The sequence below is a fragment of the Columba livia genome, chromosome 10 (genome assembly GCF_036013475.1).
Source record: "Columba livia isolate bColLiv1 breed racing homer chromosome 10, bColLiv1.pat.W.v2, whole genome shotgun sequence".
Lineage (NCBI taxonomy): Eukaryota > Metazoa > Chordata > Aves > Columbiformes > Columbidae > Columba > Columba livia.
In genome coordinates, this window is record NC_088611.1 from 7,731,234 (window position 1) to 7,753,199 (window position 21,966).

The following is a 21,966-nucleotide window of genomic DNA, read 5'->3' on the forward strand; positions in this document are numbered from 1 at the left end:
ACTGAAAAAGAAAGGCGTGAGTCTTGTGTTGCTTCCAGTTTTACTGTTTTCTTTCATGTGCTGATGACGCTTGCAGGCTTTAATATCTAATTTAGACACTGAAATCCATAACAAGGAACCTGGGAAAAGCCACTCACTCGCTTTTCTAAGGAAAATAATTTTTGGGGTCCCTCTACCCTGTAAAGCCTAAGGCAATTCTATAGGAAATGTCTTGAGGGGCTGCTCTTGAGAGAGGCAAAATCCTGACTTCTTCACAGCAGTGTTAAATGAAGTCATGGCAACAAAATGACTATACATAGGTCATCTTCCACAATATAGCAGACTTCTATACATTTTTGTATTTTGTGGTATTTATTTAGGGAATAATGACAAAGGTAGCCTCAGTATTTCAAAGCCACCATAGGCATGAAACAGGCAAATTGTCTTCTTGCACTGAAGCATGAAACAGCTTTGTGCTCATGTGAGTGCAGGTTTATTTTCTGTGATTAGCTGTTCAGAAAACCCCAAACACCTGTGTTGGGTGCTGTGCCCAGGTGTTGGCACTGGCATCTCTGTGGGATGAGCCTGGTTCCAGCTGGTTCTGCCAGGGACCTGCTGCAGGGCAGAGCTGCTGGTGCCTCTGGGACAGCATGTTTGAGAAAGAAAGTGAGGATGAGGGAAAAGGAGTGAGAACCAGCCCCAGCTCTGAGGCCAGAGGAGTAGAAAATGCACCAGAGTAGCGGGTGTCCGTGCACAGCACAGTCGGGGAAGGACGGCACCAAAGCAGGTTTGTTCTGAGGGCTGCAGCCCACGGGAATTGGGTTAATGGAGGAGTGAAGTTGGGCCTGGGGAGGGTGGAGACAAAGTGGTTTAGGTTTCTTTGGTTCTCACCACCCAACTCTATTGTAATTGACAGTAAACTAAATTAATTTCCCCAAGGCATTTTTTTTTTAAATTTAGCTACTAAAAAGGTGGTAAAGTTTGGCTTTTGTTTATGATGCTGCTCTCACTAAAATTGCTTGAATGGCTCTAATACTTAGAATTTTTTTTTTTCTGAAAATGTGGTGTCCAGGATAATCTGTTTCAATTTAATTAGTTTACTTTTCATAGGGATAGGAATCTTGATCAGCTTAGTTTAGTGTTGAATTTTGAAGTCCTTTTATCCTTGAAAGAGAAGGAAGCCATTAAAATATGTGCATCTCCCTCCCTCTCTTCCAAATCGCGCTTATTAGTCACTAGATGCTTGTAGTGGGAGGAGGACCATTAGAAACTGTTACTTGATTGCTTAAACTCTTTACTGCCTTCAAACCCGGAACTGAGCTACGTGCGGCTCTGTTCTAGCTCTCTTCTCTCCTTCCCTTTCATGGGTCTTCCATCTCTGGGTCACTTCATAACTGCCTGAGATCACAGCTACAGCTTCTCTGGTTTTCCTCTTTCTGATAATTCTTCATTCCTTATAGGGGATCTTGTGTTTTCTGAAAAGGACGCCATATCTTTAGCACTCTATCCATACTTGCTCATTCTGTTTTAGGAAGAATGAAATCTTTTTTTAAGAATAAGTCTGAGAACTAGAGCTGAAAAGGGCTTATTGTCATGAATATAGAACGAAAGAGAGGCGTTTGAGCTTTGACAGAGGTTTGAGTTTGAGGTTTGTTGTTTATTTTTTTGTTTTTAATCATTGCATAGGACCTAATGTGACTAGCTTTTACAAAATTCTCTTCTACAATCTCATTTCTCATTTATTTGTATTTAAAGTAAGTACTTCTGATACTTAAGTAAAAAGTAAGTGTGTAAAAATAACTCCAGAGCATACAGTGATTTAACCAGCAAAGGGCTCTGGACTTGGATTCATTGCCAGCCCTAAAGCGTCATTACACGAGTGAGGGAGTGGCTCTTTCAGCAGGTTTATGTGGGGAGTATGAATATGATGATTTTGGAGCTGATTCTCATTATCATTTCCTTGCCAACTGTTTTATTGATAGTATATACCTAACTTGCTTATTTGATAGTCTCAATCTCTGTTGTCTTCATCGTGAGTTAGAGGAGGTTAAACCTTTTATTGTTCACATAAATAGCGTATAAAAATAGGCATTCACTATACCTGCTGTCTTCTTCAGCTCCTGTGTGAATTACTTTGGACCACATTTACTGAAGAAACCTAAACAGAAATCTAGTCATTTTATACTTACCAGCTATGTATGATTATCTTCCTAGGATAAGTATTTCAGCTCTGGAAATATATGTCTTTCTGTTGGATCTAGTGTCTGTGTGCCATTTTTTCAGCTGGGACCAGAACCAGTTTTGATGCATAGTTGAAAGATTGGTACATCTTTTCATCCTAAAATTGTTAGGAGGAGCAGATGATTCCATCTGTGCTTAACCTGCTTCAGCACAACAGCTGTATAATTAGGTTCAGAGAAATTAATAAAATGCTCATCAAAATGGAGTGCATTGAAATGTTTTCCTAAGTCAGGCAAATCTAGTGGTCTTGTAGGAAAACAAACTCAACTAGATGGAAATTCTTTTTTCATCTCATCCTATTTTTAGTAAAACAAGTGAAAACAATTTTTTTCTAATAAGCATTTTCCATTGTAACATATTATGTTTTTCTTTGTGGACGTTCTTCTATCAGATCTAGTCTTGATAAATGCAGGTATATTTATTTAGAGAGCTTTTATAAAACACTAATTTCCAAGAAAAAGTGCAGTCAGTACAGTGCCAGCTTGCGAAACCTCAGTTTCAGTCCATCTCGTCAGTGTTTCCCATAAGTGAGATTCAAATGTTTCAGGCTTTGCATACAGGTAGAAATGGAGCTTAGTGGTTTAAAAAAACCCCAGGATTTAACTGAAACAGGAGGGGGTTTTGTTGGTGCTGTTGTCGACAAGCCTTGGCATGCAATTCCCATCTAGCAGATACTGGAGTAGTTTGGGTGCTGACAGGCAGCTGGTTTTGTGAGCCTCAGACTCTCTTTTTCTGGACTTTGCACATACTTTTTTCCCCCTGCAGGAAATAACCATTTCCAGTTCTGTCTGGTTGGGGGGGTTGGTTTTGGGCTGGGGTTTTTTGTTGTTTTTTGAGGGGTGGGGTTTTTGTGTGTGTGTTTTGTTGTTATTGGAGGTTTATCTTTGTTTTCTGTTGTTGATTTAGGTTTTTGGTTGGGTTTTGGTGTTTTTTTTTTTCACGTTTGAAGAATACTAGTTCTTTTGGGAAGGATTGTGTTGTTAGTTGTTGGGACTCTTTTTTTCAATTGCTGGTGGTAATATAGTGGGTTTTTTCCACTATCTATGGTGATTTTCTTTTTTTTTAAGTAGTTTTGCAGGTCGATTTTATCATTGATTACTTTAGTTCCTTTTAGAGTGCAGATAATGACTATTCATATCCAGCCACCTAATGTAGGTGGGTAAACTTTAGTAATTGGAATATCAAAAATATTAAAAGTGGTTTTCTGTTGTAGTGAAGTGTCCAGAGACATGAAGTTAGCTGCTGACAGAAAACAAACCTTTTCACCTCTCTGCTACCTTAAATCTAAAGCTTTGAATTCATTATATGATTGGAGTAAGCGATCACTGCTACACATAATGAATCATCTATAGCATTAGGTTCCATCAGCAAATGGACCCCTCAGCAGAGTGAGCCTAAACTTTAGAAATTAAAAGTTACACAATTTAAAAAGCAGCAGTTAACACTACTTTTTGATGTAAATATTTTAAAGCTTGTACAAAGTGGATTAATGTTCCTCTAGGGTAATTAAATGAAAATTTGGTAACTTTATTAATATCTCTTTCTCTCTTTTTCTTTCTTATTTCTCACACTCTTTCTCTTTCCAAACTTATTAATCTCTCTCCCATCTCTCTTTCCCCTTTTTCTCTCCCCTCCTTGTCCCTCCCTTTGCTTTCTTTCTTTCTCTCTCACTCTCTTCCCCTCTCCTCCCAAAAATATGCCTTTACAGAAGCATAAGGTAGATCTTTTCTACAAACTGCGCCATGTGATGAATGAGCTCATTGACCTGCGCAGACAGCTGCTGTCAGGTCACTTGACACAGGATCAGGTGCGGGAGGTCAAGAGACACCTCACAGTGAGGCTGGACTGGGGCAATGAGTAAGTACAGGTACCGCCTGGGTACTGTTTGTTCTAATTCTTTTAAAATAGCTTTTATTAAAAAAAATAAAAAATAAAAAAATAAAAATCAACTTTTTCCTTCCAGTAGTATTTGTACACAGCTAGAACATTTCATTATTTGGAAATCAAATACAACTTTTTACAGTGGGCTCATTGCATATTTCTTCTATTATTACTATAAAGCGAGCTGCTTACTTAGTAGGAGGTCTTTCCTGAGACTATAAAGTCTAGGTCTGTTTACTTACTTTGTATCGGTATTGTGAATATTAAGTCTGGGAGTACCTACCTGTTCGTAGATACTAAAAACCCATTTGTCAATTGAAGAAGTATTTTAATGGCTGATGCAATAAGTAGAAAATCTCACTGTCAGCAGTGACACTGGAGCTGAGCCTGTAATATTTAGATGTTTAATGTAACTATAACGTATAATCTACGTATTTGGCTGCTGGTGAGATTTCTCAGAGGTTTAGATTTTCTTTGGTCAGTTCCACGGTGAATTTGTGGAGAGGTTGGTTTTTTGTTTTTTTTTGAGCCAAAGAAGACTGCGGTTCTGATAGAAGCTGAAATGTTGATAAATTGCCATTAGACAAAAACTAGCTCTTCTCAAGAACTTGATTTGTCCTGAGATACTGTATTGGACAGGTAAGTTTTGTATGACATGTATATGACCTTTTCAAAGGAAATACCATCCTCCTCAAGCACAGAGGACTGCTTCTTTTTAGGAGTAGGATTAGTGCTAATTAACACGTGGGGGAAGGAATTCTCTAAGTTGACAACTAAGGAAGAAAGTGAAGTGTTTTTCACTAATGTATCTTTATGACTCTGTTCCTTAGTCACCCACTTCAGGACTCTATCCGAGAGACATGCTTGAATACCTTGGTGAAGATTTAGCCAGCCCCCATGCTACATTTCATTTCTCTCTTGTTGAAAGCAAGCTCTGAAGGACATAGACTAATAGATTGCATCAAGTCATTGTTCTGCAGTGCAGAGTTACAGATATTTTCCATTATCATTCCCAGTAGAGTAAATGGGAACCAAGAGACCATTTTTGAGCACTATGCCTAGGCATTTTTGCTCAAAGAATGTATGGATGAAATTAGCAACAGGAAACTGTGAAAGTGCTGTAAGAAAAAAAGCTGAGGAGAGTAGACAGTGGTGCAGTGCAGCAAGGAAGAGAAAAGGTTGTTCAATGAGGTGGCTATAGACTTTACAAAAAAAAAAATTAAATGTAAGATCATTAACTACAGAGTAGTTTAAAACTATCAAGGTAAATCTAATGCATTACAATAATGGAAAACTAGTAGTGAAATCAGTAAATATAAATATGTTAATGATTAAATTAATCTGCCTAGGGTGCTTGTTTAGGAAAAAAAAATTCTGTATTTCTCACTAGATAAGAACAGGTACTGATCTTCAGGTATGTGATATCAGAGGCACAAGCAGAAACAGAAGAGTGTGTCAATAAAGGAACCGCATAAAAAGGCATATGATTGAAAAGATTGTGTACACTATGCAGTATTTAAATACAGGTGTCTGGGGGTTTGGAGGGTCTTTCTGCAATATTGCTCTTTCCCATATAATTTCTGGGAGAGTTCTGTCACTTTTTTCTGTATCTTCTCTCTGAGTTCTATCATGAAACTCATGACCACGTGTCTTAATTTGTTAAAAAAACACTGATGATTTTCATATATATATATTCACATAGTACTACCCTTTCTCAAATAATGTGATAATATTCATTGCTTGTTCTGTCATGCTTGAAATTTGCAAATAAAATAAATGTGTCATTATTAACATGTATTATTGTTAACCGAGAAGCTTAAATACATACAGTCTGAGCTGATCTGTAATTATTCAAGATAGTACAATCTAATAGAAGACATTCCGTGTCCAAGTACCTTTCAGAAAAGAGGGTATCTTAGGCATCTAATGTATGGCATATATGCTTACTTAATGTGTAAAGGTACTTTTCTCCTGACCTTGATCAGTAATGCATCGTATTATTTGGGAAGTAGTGATGCAAGCATGAAAATCACACTTCCTGTCATCACCAGTTGGGTTTGAGTTTGTTAAACCGGTACCATTTTCCCTTAAATATGCTGACAGCAGTTCTGGTGGCCATCCCTTGTGTTCTTCAGGAGTTATTGGAAACAACACACAGTTCATGTGAATCACTGTCAGGATCATTTCTTTTCCCTTTGCCACCTTTATAAATGTATTTGTTTAAGAGAAATATGATTTAAATTAAGTGAAGCTTTGAGAGAGAGAAGGAATACAAGGAAAATTGGTGGCTGCAAAGTTAAAGCTGTAAAGAGTAAAGGTAAAATGTACATTTTTGGGGGCAAAGGCATGAGATCTTGTATATTTTAGAGATGTGATGAGTTCTCCCAACCTGTTCTTCAGGTTTGGATGTGCGTCTTAAAGACATTTTTTTTACTCAAGTGGCATATTTCTGCAAGGTTCTTCTAGGAAGAGTTGTTATGAGTTGTGGTTTTATGAATTCCAAATGATGTAGCATTTGTGTTATAAATAAATGAAAATATTAGAAATTAAGATCATTCTTTGAAATTACTATTAAAACCAAGTTGTTTTTCTCTAGAAGCCCAGTTAAGCTGAAGTAGAGTTGTACGTTCATCCTTCTCAGTATTGACAACACTATTATTTTTGTCTATCGGCTTGTGTTTGTATTACTGGAGAGAAAAAGTATCTAGAGATTCTGAGTGGTAGTTGATCGGCTTGGGCATATTTTGTAGGTAGATGGGGGAAATATTTTTGAAAGGCAGCTCAATGTTAAGGCAGAATTAAAAAGCACATGAATTTGCTTGTAGAAAAAAGTACTGTGAAGAGAGGAACTGTCAAGTAAACAAACCAGACCATTACCTAATTTTTATGCATGCTGTGTTTTGGAGAAATACTGCTTGGCAGCTGATGTTATTGTATTCCCGAAGTATTTGATAGTAGAGAGTGAAAGTGGGCCCCTGACTGTCACGGCCTTTCCAGGCGTTATTTGTCAGTCCTTTGCAGACAAAAAAAAATAATTGATACAAATTAAATGCGTAAACCTGAACTTTCACCTGCACAATAGATGACAGCATATTAGTACTCAAGCAAAAGACACCTTTACTTGCTGGGAGCAAGTGTTGTGCAGGATTAACATAGTATTAGAGAATGAGAATCTTCTGGGCTGGGAATCCACGGTGTTAAGGGATTTAACTAAAAATAGGATAAGAGAGAAGTTTCACAGGGATGCTACTGCAGTTGTATTGAACATTATTAAGTAGAAGATAGTACCTTTGTCATGTATTCAGTAATGAGTCCAACTGCTTGTGACCTCAGTTCTTTAGAGAGTTGAAACAATAAGAACAGAACAATTTCAGGCTATGATTAGCTTTGGCAGTTTTTTCTGTAAAACTTTAAAACTCATGTGGTTACAAGTGTATTTGATAATGCCATTATAAAATAATTTATTAATATCAATATGTTGAGGAGAAATTTCTTTATGAATTTTCTTTAGGGGGGTGTGTGTGTGGACACATGAGTGACAGGCTGGTTTTGAGGTGGTTTAGGTATTCAGATTCAGGAAAACTGAATGAATATGATGAGCATTAATGTTTTTTAAAAAACTTTGAAGTAGGCTTTTTGTATATTACTATTTTTACCTGTTTCCATTTTTTTCTGTTCTATTTTTGGAATTTCTATTATAAGTAGGCTCAAATGGCAGCTGCAGTTAAGGATTACCTAGTGCGTTCTTATTTTAATAATTTTCATTTAGTAAATAGATAAAGCAATTTTTGTCTTTGCAGCTGCAGTTTTCATTTACTGGTCTTGGCCCAGAGATAACTTGTGTTTGATAGATTTTATGAAAACAGAATGTGTAAAATGTGTATAACCATCACTTTCGCAATTTAGCCTTAGAGTTTAGAAGCTGGCATTTGGCATTAAAACTGCATTAAAGGAGGAAAATTGTTCCTTTTTCCATTGAAAATATAATTGGCTTTGGCAAAGAACTAAGAATGTGGAAATTCCAGTTTGTCAGTACAATATTTTAATTGCAGTTATTTGCCAGCAAGTGGGCCAGCGCTGAGCTATATTTTTGAGATACAATGGTTTAGGAATATAAGGAAGGAAAACCTGATTAATCAAAGTTTCAGTAAGAACTATGGCATTGGGAAACCTACAGGCAATGATTAAAAGTGCAATGGTCAGCAAAGGTGACTGGGCTTCCTACACACCACTGGTTCTTCCTTGCTGTTGCTTTAAGTGCTCAGATAGAGACTATGTATTGCCTGGAGGCTTCTGTTTATTGCACCATACAATTATTCTGTGGTACCTGAGAGGTTTTCTTCAAATAAAATTTTTCATTTGCCATGAGGACCAAGTCTGTGCAGAACGTTTCCCTCTCCGATTACAAAATTAAATTGCCTTTTGCTTTTCTTTGGTACTTAGTGACAGTGCAAAGGTAGTCCATGACGGCACCCCTTATGATTTATTTTTTACTTTAAGACTATCAAGAATTTCCATATAAAATACCTGTAAATTAAGTATCAAAGTTACCTAACATGAAAGCAGGAAAATGGTTCATTCACGTGCTGCTTTAATTTTACTCCACATGTGTGTGTTTAGAATACCTTTGTATTGTAATGCCCTGAACTCTTTTTGCCTCAGAACCTGAAGATCTACAGAGCACAAGTTGGGATTTGACACCTCTTAGGTTGTCTTGTTCTGCAATCTACAATTATTTATTAATTCCTAGTAGTTGTTCATTTATTTGTCTGGATGCAAAATAGCTTATTCTGTCTACTACTCGCATGCAGCTGTGACCTGAGCTGCCTTCTTTACTTAACTGCTCATCCTCTTTGCACTGGAATACTTTTCTTAAAAAATGGTTTCAATATTTGATTTGAGCCAAAATATTATTTCAGTTCAGAGTAATTAAAAGGGGTTTTTGTGTGCAGGTGTTACAAATACAGATTGAAATTCTTGTTGGTATTGCAGTTATTGTTTGTCATAATAAAAAATAGTGTGTTTGTACAGTGATAAAGTTGGGAGATTTAGTTGCATGAACACCAGGAATTTCAAAGCAGCTTCTTAAGGCACAGTATTTATTTGCAGATTTGAAAAGGGTTACTAATGCAACTTTTTAATTTTCTAGTGAAGGAATCTGCTCAGATACTACAGAGTAGTAACTTCATTTGCTTACTATGTTTCTGTGTATGAAATTAATTGTTCTGGATACTGCACCAATACATTGGCCAAAAGCTTCAACTAGCGTTAATTGCTATAGCTCCACTGAAGCCAGTGAACAAAAAGTAACAAGTTCATAGGGGTTTTTGTTTGATATTTGCATTTAATTTTATTTAGAAGGATTATCAGTTTAATGGTTAAAAATTGCAAAAAGAAATAGCTTAGTGTTTCTTGAGTCTCTGCCTTGAGTAGTAGATATGTAGTAGATAGCAGTGATGTATAACATCACTAATGTATTATACTTACCATTGTTCCTTCTCTTTTGCAGACATTTGGGCCTAGATTTAGTTCCTCGGAAGGACTTTGAGGTTGTGGATTCAGATCAGATCAGTGTTTCAGATCTTTATAAAATGGTAAGAAATCTGTGGGAGATTCCTTTGAGTTTTCACTTTGGGAGGGAAAGAAGGGAAGAAATTTTTATTCTTTACTCTTACGTATTTTCTTGATTAGAATAATGTTGTAAGGTGAATGTCTTTCTCATTTACACCCTAACCACCAGGACAGTCAATGTCTCTGGTATCCTGAGTTCCTTTTATTAGGAATGAACAGAGTTTCTTTTGCAAATCGCATGCTTATATACATTTTAAATTCAATTTATGAAGTAACATGATATGAAAACTGGAGAAGATAACTTTGAATGTTTTCCTACCATTTTCTTGGTTTTAAAATCTATTGTTTCAGAAACAGTAAAAGAAGTTCTAAAAACACAGACCCATCTGATACAGCTAATGGGAATAATTATTAACTTTGGTCTTTGTTGCTACAATCAGTGTGCTAGCATTCAGTGAAGTAGCAATAATCTTCATTTATTTGTCTAATTAAGGAAAAATAGGGCTGGAAAATCTGAAGAGGTCATCCAGTCCATTCTTCTGCTTAATATCGGGATCGATTGCCTCTGCCATTTCTGACAACTTCTGCTGTTACTAAAAATCTCCAGTGGTTGAGACTCCACAGCCTACTCAGGCAATCTTTTTGCTCAGTTCACTGTTCTTACAGTTTGGAAGTTTGATTAATGGTGGTCTTACACAGAGATTTCTCGCTGCGGGTTAAGCTGTGTCCACAGAGGAACAGATTGCTCCTGCCTGGTTGCACCACCCTGTGTGTACTTGAGGGCTTGATAAGTCCCATTCAGTCTTCTCTTTCTTAGGCTAAATAGCTCATTTTCTCACAGATTTTCTTCATGGGTCAGATTTTCTAGACCTCTGGTTCCTGCATATATTCTGCAGGCATTATATTACGTAATCTGCAGTTTGCCACTGCCTTTTGTAAGTATAGTGTTGAATTCTGTCAGATAGGAAATAATACAAAAACTTGGAAGCTCCAGAAATTAACTGTGGTAATATTTGCAGAGATCTAATCATTTGAAAGCACCCTGAGCCAGGCAAATGTGCTGGCAAATTTTATTGATGTGTAATGAAGAAGGCTAATAGGATTGTTACTTCAAAGAGCAGTTATTAACTTGGTAGGAAAAGTAGAAGTGCTTCCTGTTGTGTGATCTAGTACTGATCATCCTACTTCTTCCATTGATTAAAGCTTCTCGAACCTGGAGTCCATCAACAGTCTGTGTGAGTCCCGAAAGTGCATGAGAGCCACTATTTCACTCCTTCAGCTCTGCAGATGCAGAATACTTCAGTGAAAAGTCTGCTTCTGGGTGTTGTGTAGATAATCTTTGCCCTGTTTCAGAGATTTTTGAGTTCACAGAAAAGGAGGAAGGAGGGAGAGCAATGAATAACTTAAGTAAAACTAATCCTTGGGCATTAAGGCCATCTCTGTTGTGTGGCAATGTCCCTTAGAAAACACATGTGGTGCATCTGAATAGGAATGTTTGGATGTTCACAGTGGCAAGTAGTAAAATTCCTTCATTGCAGTGAGTTCCAATTTCTATCAATACTAGTCACTAGTACATGCATGTTAGTACATAGTAAAGTTAAAGTTGTTTTAGAAATGTGAGTTGTGCCATTAATGGATTGCAATTTGCAACTTAAGTGTATTTGGATTCTCCATTGTTATTAGGACTATATAATACAGTTAATTTTGTTTAGGATTATGATGTAACTATAAAGGGAGAAATGGCATGTAATATTCAGAGGAAAGTGAATGCAAACCTTTCCTGAGGTGCTATTTTATTTAAAAACCAAACAAACCCAGCAATTACTTTAATACAACTTCTTAGCTTAATATTTTGCAAATTAAATAGTGTTTTTTCTACATAAATATTGTACAGTTTCACTTCTAGTAAACGTTTGATTTACTGTTTTAAAATGTTAATTGGCCTGCAGCTGTCTGAGACTAGGGGGTGATAGGTCTGTATCTGTGTAGAGTTTTTTTGATATGCAAGATGTACTTCTCCCTAAAAGAAAGGCATGTTTTTTAAACAGGCTACATGCTGTTGCTGGTTTGGATTATTTGCACCATACAACAGTGGAGTTTGTGGAAAGAAATAAAAATTGTGTTACATAAGAAATACTGAAGTACATCACTCTGTGGTACTAATTTTAATGTTCCGGATCTGCTATAGACCAAGGAGAGTTTGGTGCTATTACAGCAGAGTATTTCTTCAAGTACAGTGTAGAAATAACTTGGCTCAAAATTAAATCAGTAATGACTTAGAGTGCAAGAGAAATTGCTAACAGGATTGCTTTACTACTGTGTTTCATTCTGCAGGTTCTTTTTTTACTCTGAATACTTGTAGTACAGCAAATGGCTAAGATTTAATTGTCAGAGTAGTCTGATTGTGTCACCCATCTTAGTCCTGAAGAAAATGTCCACAGCACCGTTTCCTGCTCAGATCCGCGCTGGTATCAGGACTCGACCGTTTGTCAGGTCACGCTTCACTGTAGATTTAGATTGTAGATTCAAGAGGACAGTGCTGTCTCATCACATCTAGTTCACAGTCAGAAGACAATTTCAGGAGCCAAAACAGCTGAAAACCTGTTATTTTTTTTTAATTTAAATTTCGCAGAAATTGAAGGAGGAGAGCGTTGGTGGTTTCTTTTTGGTTCAGGTTTTTTTATGTGGCTTTACTTTTATTATTTAACAAAACGCAAGGATAGAATCCTCCTTACTCCTGGCAAAATACAATACTTAATGGGTTCTCAAATGAGCAGTGAGGTTTTATGTTGTAAAATAATCTTGTGGGAGTAGTTGTGAGAGACAAATTATTTTCTCATATTTGCAGGATTGTAGAATGTTAAATGTGCCATAGAAAAGAGTCTTGTATTAGCAGAACAGTGGATGAGGTAGCACGTTAGAGTTTCCTATCTGTGACAACAAATTCAACCGTTTAATACAGTCATTAGACTTAAGATTGCTTTTCGTGGTAAATTTTGAAATTGGAACAACTTTTTTAGCTCTCATTTTTTATTGCTAAGTATACTCGTGACTATTGTGTGTCTACTATTTTCATTTCTTTGTGAGAACTACTGTGTTTTGAGGCCTTACACTTCTTGTTTCTCCAGGTTACTCATTATGAAGCTATATACTAATGGTGTCAGGTGCACAGCATTTGTCAGAAATCGTTGCTTTACTCCTAAAGGAAACCAAATTGCCATTTCCTTATGACAGTGTTTGTGATTTTAACTAATATAATGGAACACTTTTTACATTACTTTTGAAATTGTGGGAAAATACGTTGGCGGAATTCTGCCACGGAGCTCAGTGCTGGAGTTGCCACTAGATTGAAGGTGCCGTTTAGCAACACAAGTCCAGCAGGAACACTTGGATAGCACTTTTTAGTGAAGGGGTTCACAAGACACAAATGTCTGGAGGCATTTGCAAAAATCAGAAATATTCAGACCTGCAATTAAATATGTCTAGCTTATCTGTATATTTATTGATTTGTGTATGTGTCTTCAGGATGCATTTAAGAGGTGCAGGAAAGGCACAACTACTGGCTATGTTACTGTCATTTGTTTAACTGTCTGAAAAAAATACCACAAATTTAACAGAGTTCCTAATAAATAGACAAGTTTCAGGTTAATGCTGCCATGAACGTAATTGCTCGTTCTTTATTCAGACAGAAAATGAGATTAGTAAGAATGAGTAGTTATAAAATTTGGTTATTTCAGTTGCCTGGAACTCTGCTAGAAAAGGAAAACAGCTGGACACAAACTGTGCAGGAAGCTCATGAAATCTCTTTGTGTTTTGTTGTTTGTTTAACCAAGCAGATTATCAGAGATTTGTGTACATCTGGTTCTAAACCCTAGTAAGAAGTCAGCTGAGAAGATGAAGATAGAAAGCACTTAGTTTGAGACTGACTTGGTAATGATAGGATTCATTTATCAAGCATTTTTAGGAATGGAACATGGAAGAACAACAGTGATAACTAATATTGGTAGATAAGATATCATGGGATGCAAGTTGGACAGGAAAAAAAAGAGGTAAGGAGGATTGGTAGCTCTTTCAGTAAATTAGAACAAAATCACAAGCTATTCACTAAGAGACCAAGTTGGATAAATTAAGGATTTTTCATTGCCTTCAGTCACAAGAGCGAAAGAAAGGGAAATTAAGGTTATCAAGAGGAAACGTAGAAGAACAGAAGTATAGAAAAGCATAATAGAGTACCACAAATGGCTGAATAGAAAAACAGAAGGCAATGCACAAATTAAGATATGACAAGCAAATATTGTCAATTGTATCAAGAAGCAATTTTACATCAATAAACTAGTAGTAATTGGGAAACTAAAGAAAAGTTTTTATACTAGAGGGAAACCAATTGGCACGTGATGCAAGAAAATAACGTGTCATTTAATGTCCTTTTCACCCCCCTTAAGCCCTGGTAAGGCGGTAAACTCTGCCAGATCACTAACAATACCTTTGGAAAAATGAGTCACAGCAGAACTGGGGGGTAAGTTTATAAAGTAGTTACCAGTTCAAGGGGATTTAGAACTACATACATTTAATTTAGGATGTGAGAAGCTATATTAGACGTGTTAGTGATAACAAATGGAAAGATGGATAAACTTCCAGAATATGGGCAAAAAGCAAGAATACTTTACACCTTTAAAAAATGTGATGGAGGAGGGGAAGCTAATAGTCATTCTCTGCCTCTACAAAAAGCTGGAACAGAAAAAAATATCCAGGTAGTGGCAAAAAGGATGTGTGCAATAGTGATTGTGAACTTGTTCAGAATAAGTAATTTCTAAAAGCTCCAATTTCCTTCCAGAAGAGAAGTGAGGCTAGTGCATAGAGGAAAAGCAGCTGATGCCGTATTTCGATTTTCATAAAGATTTTAATTGTTTTTTTAATTGAAATTCTCCTAAGGTCATTAGTTCTAGATGAAATTACTGTAGAGTAAACACAAAGCTAATTAGAAAACCCATACTGAAAAAAAAAAAAAAAGTTGAAGAATGATTGTCAATAATTTGATTAAATAGGAGGTAGGATGAATTGGCTTAATTTCTTGTGGTCATCTTCCATTTTGTAGTGCTTCATGTGTCATTAATGACTGGGCGATGAAATATGGAGTATGCTTGTAAATATGCAAATACTACAAAGGATCAGAACTCAAAATAATGTAGACAAATGAAAGAAATTATCTGAAAAATGTAGGGTACAAGTGAGAGTCATAAATGCAACATTTAACTTCTGCAGTCAATTGTTGCTTCTGAAGTGCAGCCTTTTTCCTTGAGTTTATCTCCCTCTTTCTTACTCGGATTTGAAGATGAATTTTAGTCAAAAGAAGCCAGGATACCTTGAGCAGCTTAAATAACTGGTCTTTTCTATGCCAGCTGATTTTGAGTTCTGGCAGGTGACAAAAAAGAAAATATAGGCAACTCAGCCACCTAAACCTGGAGGGTTTTAACATTCAGAAGATAGTGCAGTAGCTAGGCAAACAAAGGAGCTGGAGATCATTACTTCTTCCGCTGACAGTGTGAAATAGGACATTTTTGTAACTGTGAATGTAAACAGATGTCAAAATATGCCATTTAACTTAATATCTTCTTGATTCCGCCTCATTATGAAGATTATCTCTCCTTTTGTGGTGAAAAGTCTGTTCTGTGGGAGAGACAGTGGCGTAGTTTGGAAAAAAAGTATTGCTGAATATATTTTGTGGTCTGTCTTTAACCTCTTCTGGAACAATGAGGTTATCATCATATTGTGCTGGTCCTGCTACAGAGTATTTTTGGTCAGAATAAGATGCTGAGTATGTAATAAAAGGATAGAGATGGATGGATGAAGGCAATAGTTACGTGCGGTAGTGTTCATGTTAATATTTCAGTTTAAAATGCTAATGTTAAGATGAATGTGTGGAGAATGGGCATGAAAGAATCATTAATGATATGGTTTTTAAAGCTCTCTGAAACCTTATCAATTTAGATTAGTATTTAAATCTCCCTTTGGAGATTAAATAGGTTCACTGAGACTTGCAATCAACTTTCTGATTATAACATCTCCTTCTATCATAGAGGGCTTTAAATACAGGATCATCTTCCGAGTTCCATTTTGGAGATGTAGCTCGTTATACTGATGATTCTTTACAGGTGTTGGCCAGCTGAAATTGTAAAAGAGTCTTTAACCATTTATTGGGATTTCATTTCCTGGTTAGGGCAAAAAATTTAGACAAAGTCTAAAATCCATCTTCCTTTCCAGATGTCTGTGTTGTTTAACAAGTGCACCTTCTCATAGCATAGTGGTTAGATGAGGATTAATGGTGAAGTATCCCCCCCGTTTAGCAAGAGAGCACATAGATTTTACAGTATAATTACACAGTATGGGGTGACAGACTTCTCAAAGAGAAATGCTTTTACAGTGTTGGAAGTTTTGTCTAGCTTGTGACAGCCATTTACATGAAGCTAAGGCAAATATCACCTGTAAATTCAAGTAGTTAGGCCAAGAGATGGCTTACCTGAGAAAAGTTTTCGGAAAGCTAGTGGTCTCGTGAATGATGATATACTGTGAAAAAAAGGCTGTGAAAAGTTGGTAATAGTCTTGAACTGTCATATTTTAAAATTGCTGTTCTGATGCTACATAGATATAATGTAGATATATCTTACTTCCAAAAGGTTTAAATTTTACTACTTTGTATCTCCACAGCATCTGTCAAGTAGACACAGTGTGCAGCAGAGCACATCCCAGGTAAACATCATCTACATATGATTTTTTGTTGTCTTTAAGCGCTTAGGGATGTATCCAAAGGTATGATGGAGATTATTAGGTAAGTCCCTGCCCTTAGAACACTTCCTCAGAAGACCCCCAAGTAGTTAACTTCTTAAAGTTCTTCAACTTCCGTTTAGGCCTCTTTTCCTTAGCTCTAACTGTTGTTCTTAAAAGGTTAACTTCTGTAGTGACATCAAAAGCCTCAGTCTGCCAATTTGAGTATTCTTTCCACCTGCTAACACATGGGTTAACAGGCTCCTGTTTCACATATCCTTTCTTAGGTAATATAATCCTTTCCAGGTTGTGGAACCTGGGTCTAATCTTTCCAGGAGAAGTGTACTTCCACAGGTACCTGTCTTAAAAGGATGAGGATTTACTTGGATTTAATTCATTTTAAGCTCTATTTTTTTTTTAAGCTAGTACAAATCTGGGTTGAAAGTCTGAAAATGTTAAGATTTTCTTTGTTGGTATGTACCTGTCTACACATTCAGAGGAGACTAACCTAGTTAGCTTAAGGTATTCTTGCAACCTGTCTATTAAGATCAGCGTACAAGGGAAATAAAGAGCTATGAAATCAAAGAATAATTTTTTTCTAGTAATACTTTTTTGTCACCCTCGTTTTCAGTGCTGTAAATAGGTCTTGGTGTACAGAGTCAAAATGTAAAACTTTCTGCTATTTGACTTCATTGGTTGCTCATGTTATCAACCATTGTTAAGACTTCTTTTTGTTACACCTGCAGGGCATATTAACTTGTAAAGCCTGGTTCTAAATGACCTCCATAAATGAATTGCAGCTGCTAAAAAGAAATAATGTAACAAATGTTATTCTTAAAAAATGCTTTGAAGTCCATCTGCTTTAAATGGAAGTCATCAAGAACCACCCAAGCACCATCTTATTGTAGTTCATTTTCAGTACCAGAAGCAAGACAATATTTGAGAAATTGGATTGACTTGGTTTACATTATAAAAATAGATTTCAAATGCATAAACCATTTATCTCATATTTACGTTGTTATTGTGGCGTCTCAAATTATTCGAATTAAAAAATTAAAAAAATAGAGGAAGTAAATTGAATCTAGTATGTATCTCTAAGGTAGAATATATTTGAGATTAAGCTTTTACTTGATGAAGGGGAGCAGAATCTCTGTCGAAATTAAGTCAGTCACATCTTTTATTTGTGAAGAACTAAAAATCATTTTTGTTGTTTTTAATTAGGTGGATACAATTCGTCAGCGTCATGGGGAAGCTTGCCGAATGCCAGTGCCTCATCACTTCTTTCTCAGTCTAAAGAGCTTCACCTATAATACAATTGGAGAAGACACAGATGTCTTTTTTTCCTTGTATGATGTTCGAGAAGGCAAGCAGATCAGGTGGGACTGTATCAAAGAACTAAAAAGAATGGAGGGAGGGGAGATGTGTGCAAAAAAAAAGCAAATACATTGGAGAAAAACGTGTGAGGTCTTCTTGTGACACAACTGAAAGCAAAAAGCTGATAAACCAGAAGTTGACAGCCTGGCAATGCATACATGAGAATATGAGTAATACTAATAATTGTATATGAAGTTTAGCACTTACATATAAGCAAAACGTTAAAGGCACAGAATAGCTGGATTTTGTTTAGGTTTCCAATGTGGCCTCCACGTGTTATTGAGGTTGCCAGTGTTTAGCATCCGCCTTCTCAGGGCTCTTGTTTAAGAAGGGCCCTGCCCTGGTAATGGCAAGGCCACGCTGCAAGACTGTTTTGGAAAGAGGACTGCTGTGTGGCTCTTGAACTCTCAAGAACTCTGAAGAACTCCTTGCCCTAAGGTTGTGTTAGACTGTGTCTTGTTGTCATTACTCTGTTGCTAGCAATATAAACAAAAGCGTTGATATTTATCCCTATGTCTAGGCTGGACAACTGCGCTGCTCACTACATTGAGGTAATCAGTACTAATGTTAGGAAATATGAAATGTGCTGTATTTTTCCTTTTGAAGCGTGTGTTTTGAAAACATCAGAATATGTAGAAGGGTATTGCAGCTATGCTTTCTGTCCTAGAAATTAGGTAAGTGTAGCTTGGTCTGATCTAATCTGAAGTACAGTGTTGGGGGGGGGGGGGGTTGAGTTTTGATTAAGGCATGTCCTGATAGTTGGCACAAACCACATTTGCTACAGTGGTCAAAACTGTCTTAGTTTGCAGTGAATTAGATTTAGATTTATTCCAAATGGAAAAAAGAGCCCCTGTATGTTCTTTCCTCTCTTTGGAAGAACATTATTATGTGAATAATGTTCATCCAAGTAAGTTCAGAGTAGACTGATAACAGTTTTGTAACTCTTCAGAATACATCCCACTGAAAAAGTGGTTTATATTAAAAAGTTCTAATGACATGGTATCTTACAAACATGTGTCTGCCACTGTTTAGTTACAGAGCTTAACGATCATTTTTCAGAACATGGCAAGAATGCCTAATCTGATACTACATCATTTCACCCCCACTGAGTGAGAAATGCTTGTTTTGCTGTAGTTAGGAGGACGTGCCTCTAATTCCTCGATTGAGAGAATTCACAGAAAATAGCTGTTAAGACGAAAAGGTGCAAATAGCAAATCAAAACAAAATGACAATTAATTAGTTAATACCACAAATCAGTAGAATATCAGATTATTTAGATGAGGAAAGCTGCAGGCAAGAGGAAGGGACCAGCTGCTGCCATGGCTGTGGAAGGCCTGAGAAATTGCTTCAGAAGATGAATTGTCTTTGGCTGCAGTTTCCATAGTATGTGAACATTGAGTGGGAAAATCTTAAAAAGGACAAAAGTAACAAGGAAAAAAAAAGTTATCATGAGAAAAAGTACTAAGAGTGGTTCAGGAATATTTACATATATATAATAATGCTTTCATGTGAAAACAGTTGTTTTTACTTAGGTCTTCATATTATGCATCAGTGATGTGCTGCAGTGAAAACAACATAATGTTTACATTCTCTTGCATCCCAAGGGTGGGGGTGTAATGTGTAATGAGGCCGAGCTGTTTTACGAAAGGAACTTAGGAACTTTAAAACAGAAAATAGACAAACATGCTGCTGCAAATCTAGAATGGTGGTTTATACCTACTTTAAAAGATTAAGTTTCTTTCTTCTACCTTTTGCCTCAGGAAATAAAAAAAGGCAAAGCCTCTGCATCTTTTGCATGCTGCTTTCTAAAGGAAAAGGGCAAATTGAGTTTTCTGACATGGTTTCCAGGTTGATAAATTTCTTACCCAAACAGTTCACATTGGAGGTTGTCTGGCTTTCAGTGTTAGTGCTTTGGACATACAGTAGATTACAAACCTCATTGAACCTGTTGGTTTCAATAGTTGTTTCCCAGTCGGGTTAAGTGAAGAATCAGTGAAAGTCCCACTGTTTTTCAAGAGCTGAAGTAATAGCGTGTACCAATTATGGGTTAGCAATCAGAAGGCTGGTGCAGCAGTTGAAATACAGTTTGAGATGTGCTTCCAGGATCTGAATACAAAATCAGTATCGTACTGTGTTTAGTGGTTTGTGCTGTCTAAAAATGAGAAGCAGACAAAAGATGACAGTGAGAAGATATGGATAGCAAGAAAAACAATGCTGCTTCAGAGGGGTAAGACCTAGAGGTAAAAAAACAGGAAAAAGTGACTTCATTTTGACTCTGATAGAATTATAAAAAAGGAATACTTGCAAGTAAATAGAACTGGGTCAGTGAATGTGTGCCTCATTGATTTGTTTCAGCCCACAACCAAAACAACCTGTCAATCTGAGTATTAGGTAACGGCTCAGACCAAAATGGATGAAAGTCTATTTGTATGTTTTAAAGTTGCCAGAATTATCCCATATTTTTACATGCAAAGGACATTAATGTTTGTTATAAAATTTACTACCTCAGTTTGTTTGCCATGTGGAAGTTAGTGGAAAACAATGTGAAAATTGATTAGTTTTGATTACAAGCAATGGGTAAGTACAGCCTCATTGTGAGAAGGACCTTGGGATGAATGATCATGAAATGACAGAGTTCATAGTAACTGGAAAAAGAAAGATGGTGAACTTCAATAAGACAGCTGTCAATAAACATCAAAGAAAGATAGGTAAACTCCTATGGCGGAAAGAAATGTGAGAGTTGTCAGTTCCTTAGCAATACTGTTGAAGAGCACAAAACCAGATTGTTTCAATATGAAGGAAAGATTGAATATATGGCAAGAACAGAAAGTCTTTATCACATATTCTTTGGTTAAATGGAGTCTGGAAGGAAATATAAAAAAGGAGAAATTAATGAACTTGTACAAACCAGGATGGAAGAGGCAGAAACTTGTAGAAAAAATACAATTAGCAAAGGACTTCAAGGACAAAAATAAATCTATAATGCTTTAGCAGCATTTTTTTTATATATATATGAAACCAAGAAGTAATGGAACAGATGACAAGGGACATTAAGCTATCAGCAGATGTTACCAAGATAGCTGGAGTATTTAATAGCTGTTTTGCATCATTCTCGCTAAGAAGGTGAACTGCAATCAGACAACAAAGGAGAAAGTTCTGGAAAAAAAATAAACTCTTTATTAGCACTTAGAAGCTAACAAGACAATAAGTAAAAGTCAACCTAGATTTGTCAAACACGAATCACATCAGAACCAACTCATTTGGTTCTGTCACATGGGAATGCACCTCATGCTTCAACGGAAGAGGCATTAAACTTAATACGGGAAAGCAGGGAGATACAGACTAAATGAAACTGTTGTAAAGGGTCTGGAAAACCGATGGAAAAACTGATCCTGAGTGTTATTTGTCCTGGAAGGATGCAATGAGTAGGGTGTTTTGGTTTCATTTTGAAGTTTTGCAGCATTATTTTGGTGGGCAGAAATAAACTAGATTCAGTAAAGCAGTGAGGTTTACCTAGCTTTACAGTAGCTCTTTTTTACTAATAAATGCATAAAATTATTCATAATTTCAAAAATTACACATTAAAAATACGATACTGATTTTTTTTTTTCTAAAAATAAGCTTGGACAATCTAGTAAGTATGAAGAGGATAAATTTCAGTATGATTTTTTTCTGTAGAAAGTTTACATTTAAACATGTAAAGGTTTTTTTTTTATTTTGCCTGTATTTTTAACCAGAATAGACATTTTTAGCACTATTTTACAAGTTATCCTTTTTTACTCCACTGGGATTTAAGTTTCTTGTCACCTAGAAATACCCTTAATTATGGAGAGTAGAACAAAAAAGAAAATCTGATGTGATTGAATTTGAAAAACTGGGCCCTAATCAGTAATTGTGCATGGAATATGGTGACATGCCTGTTTCTGCTCCTAACTTCCAACACATCTTTTTAATAGATTGATATAATTATATTCTGAGAAACAGTAAATGTACGTTGTGTCTAAAAAGCCTCTGTTACAGACATGCAAGCTAAAGCTAGAAAAATTTAAAGTTAATGAAGATGTGCTCTGGCAATGATACTCAAGGAACCATGAAGAATGTGAAGTACAGTAATAGACCCTTCCTCACATTGTCCTGCAGTGCCGCAGGAAACATGCG

The 21,966-nt window shown here is 36.3% G+C and overlaps 1 protein-coding gene across 28 annotated transcripts in view; it reads left to right on the top strand.

Moving 5' to 3' along the window:
- The window catches only part of DOCK3 (dedicator of cytokinesis 3), a 197,761-nt gene that overhangs the window by 58,181 nt on the left and 117,614 nt on the right, over positions 1-21,966 (top strand). For 26 of the 28 annotated variants that reach the window (XM_065075190.1, XM_065075201.1, XM_065075191.1 and 23 more), the window contains exons 6-9: positions 3,929-4,077; positions 9,611-9,695; positions 16,378-16,419; positions 17,656-17,810. In XM_065075190.1, the coding sequence (XP_064931262.1) occupies positions 3,929-4,077; positions 9,611-9,695; positions 16,378-16,419; positions 17,656-17,810 (431 nt within the window). Of the gene's footprint in view, positions 1-3,928; positions 4,078-9,610; positions 9,696-16,377; positions 16,420-17,655; positions 17,811-21,966 lie in introns of those variants that run through there. The other 2 variants (XM_065075218.1, XM_021301036.2) reach the window with 2 other exon arrangements.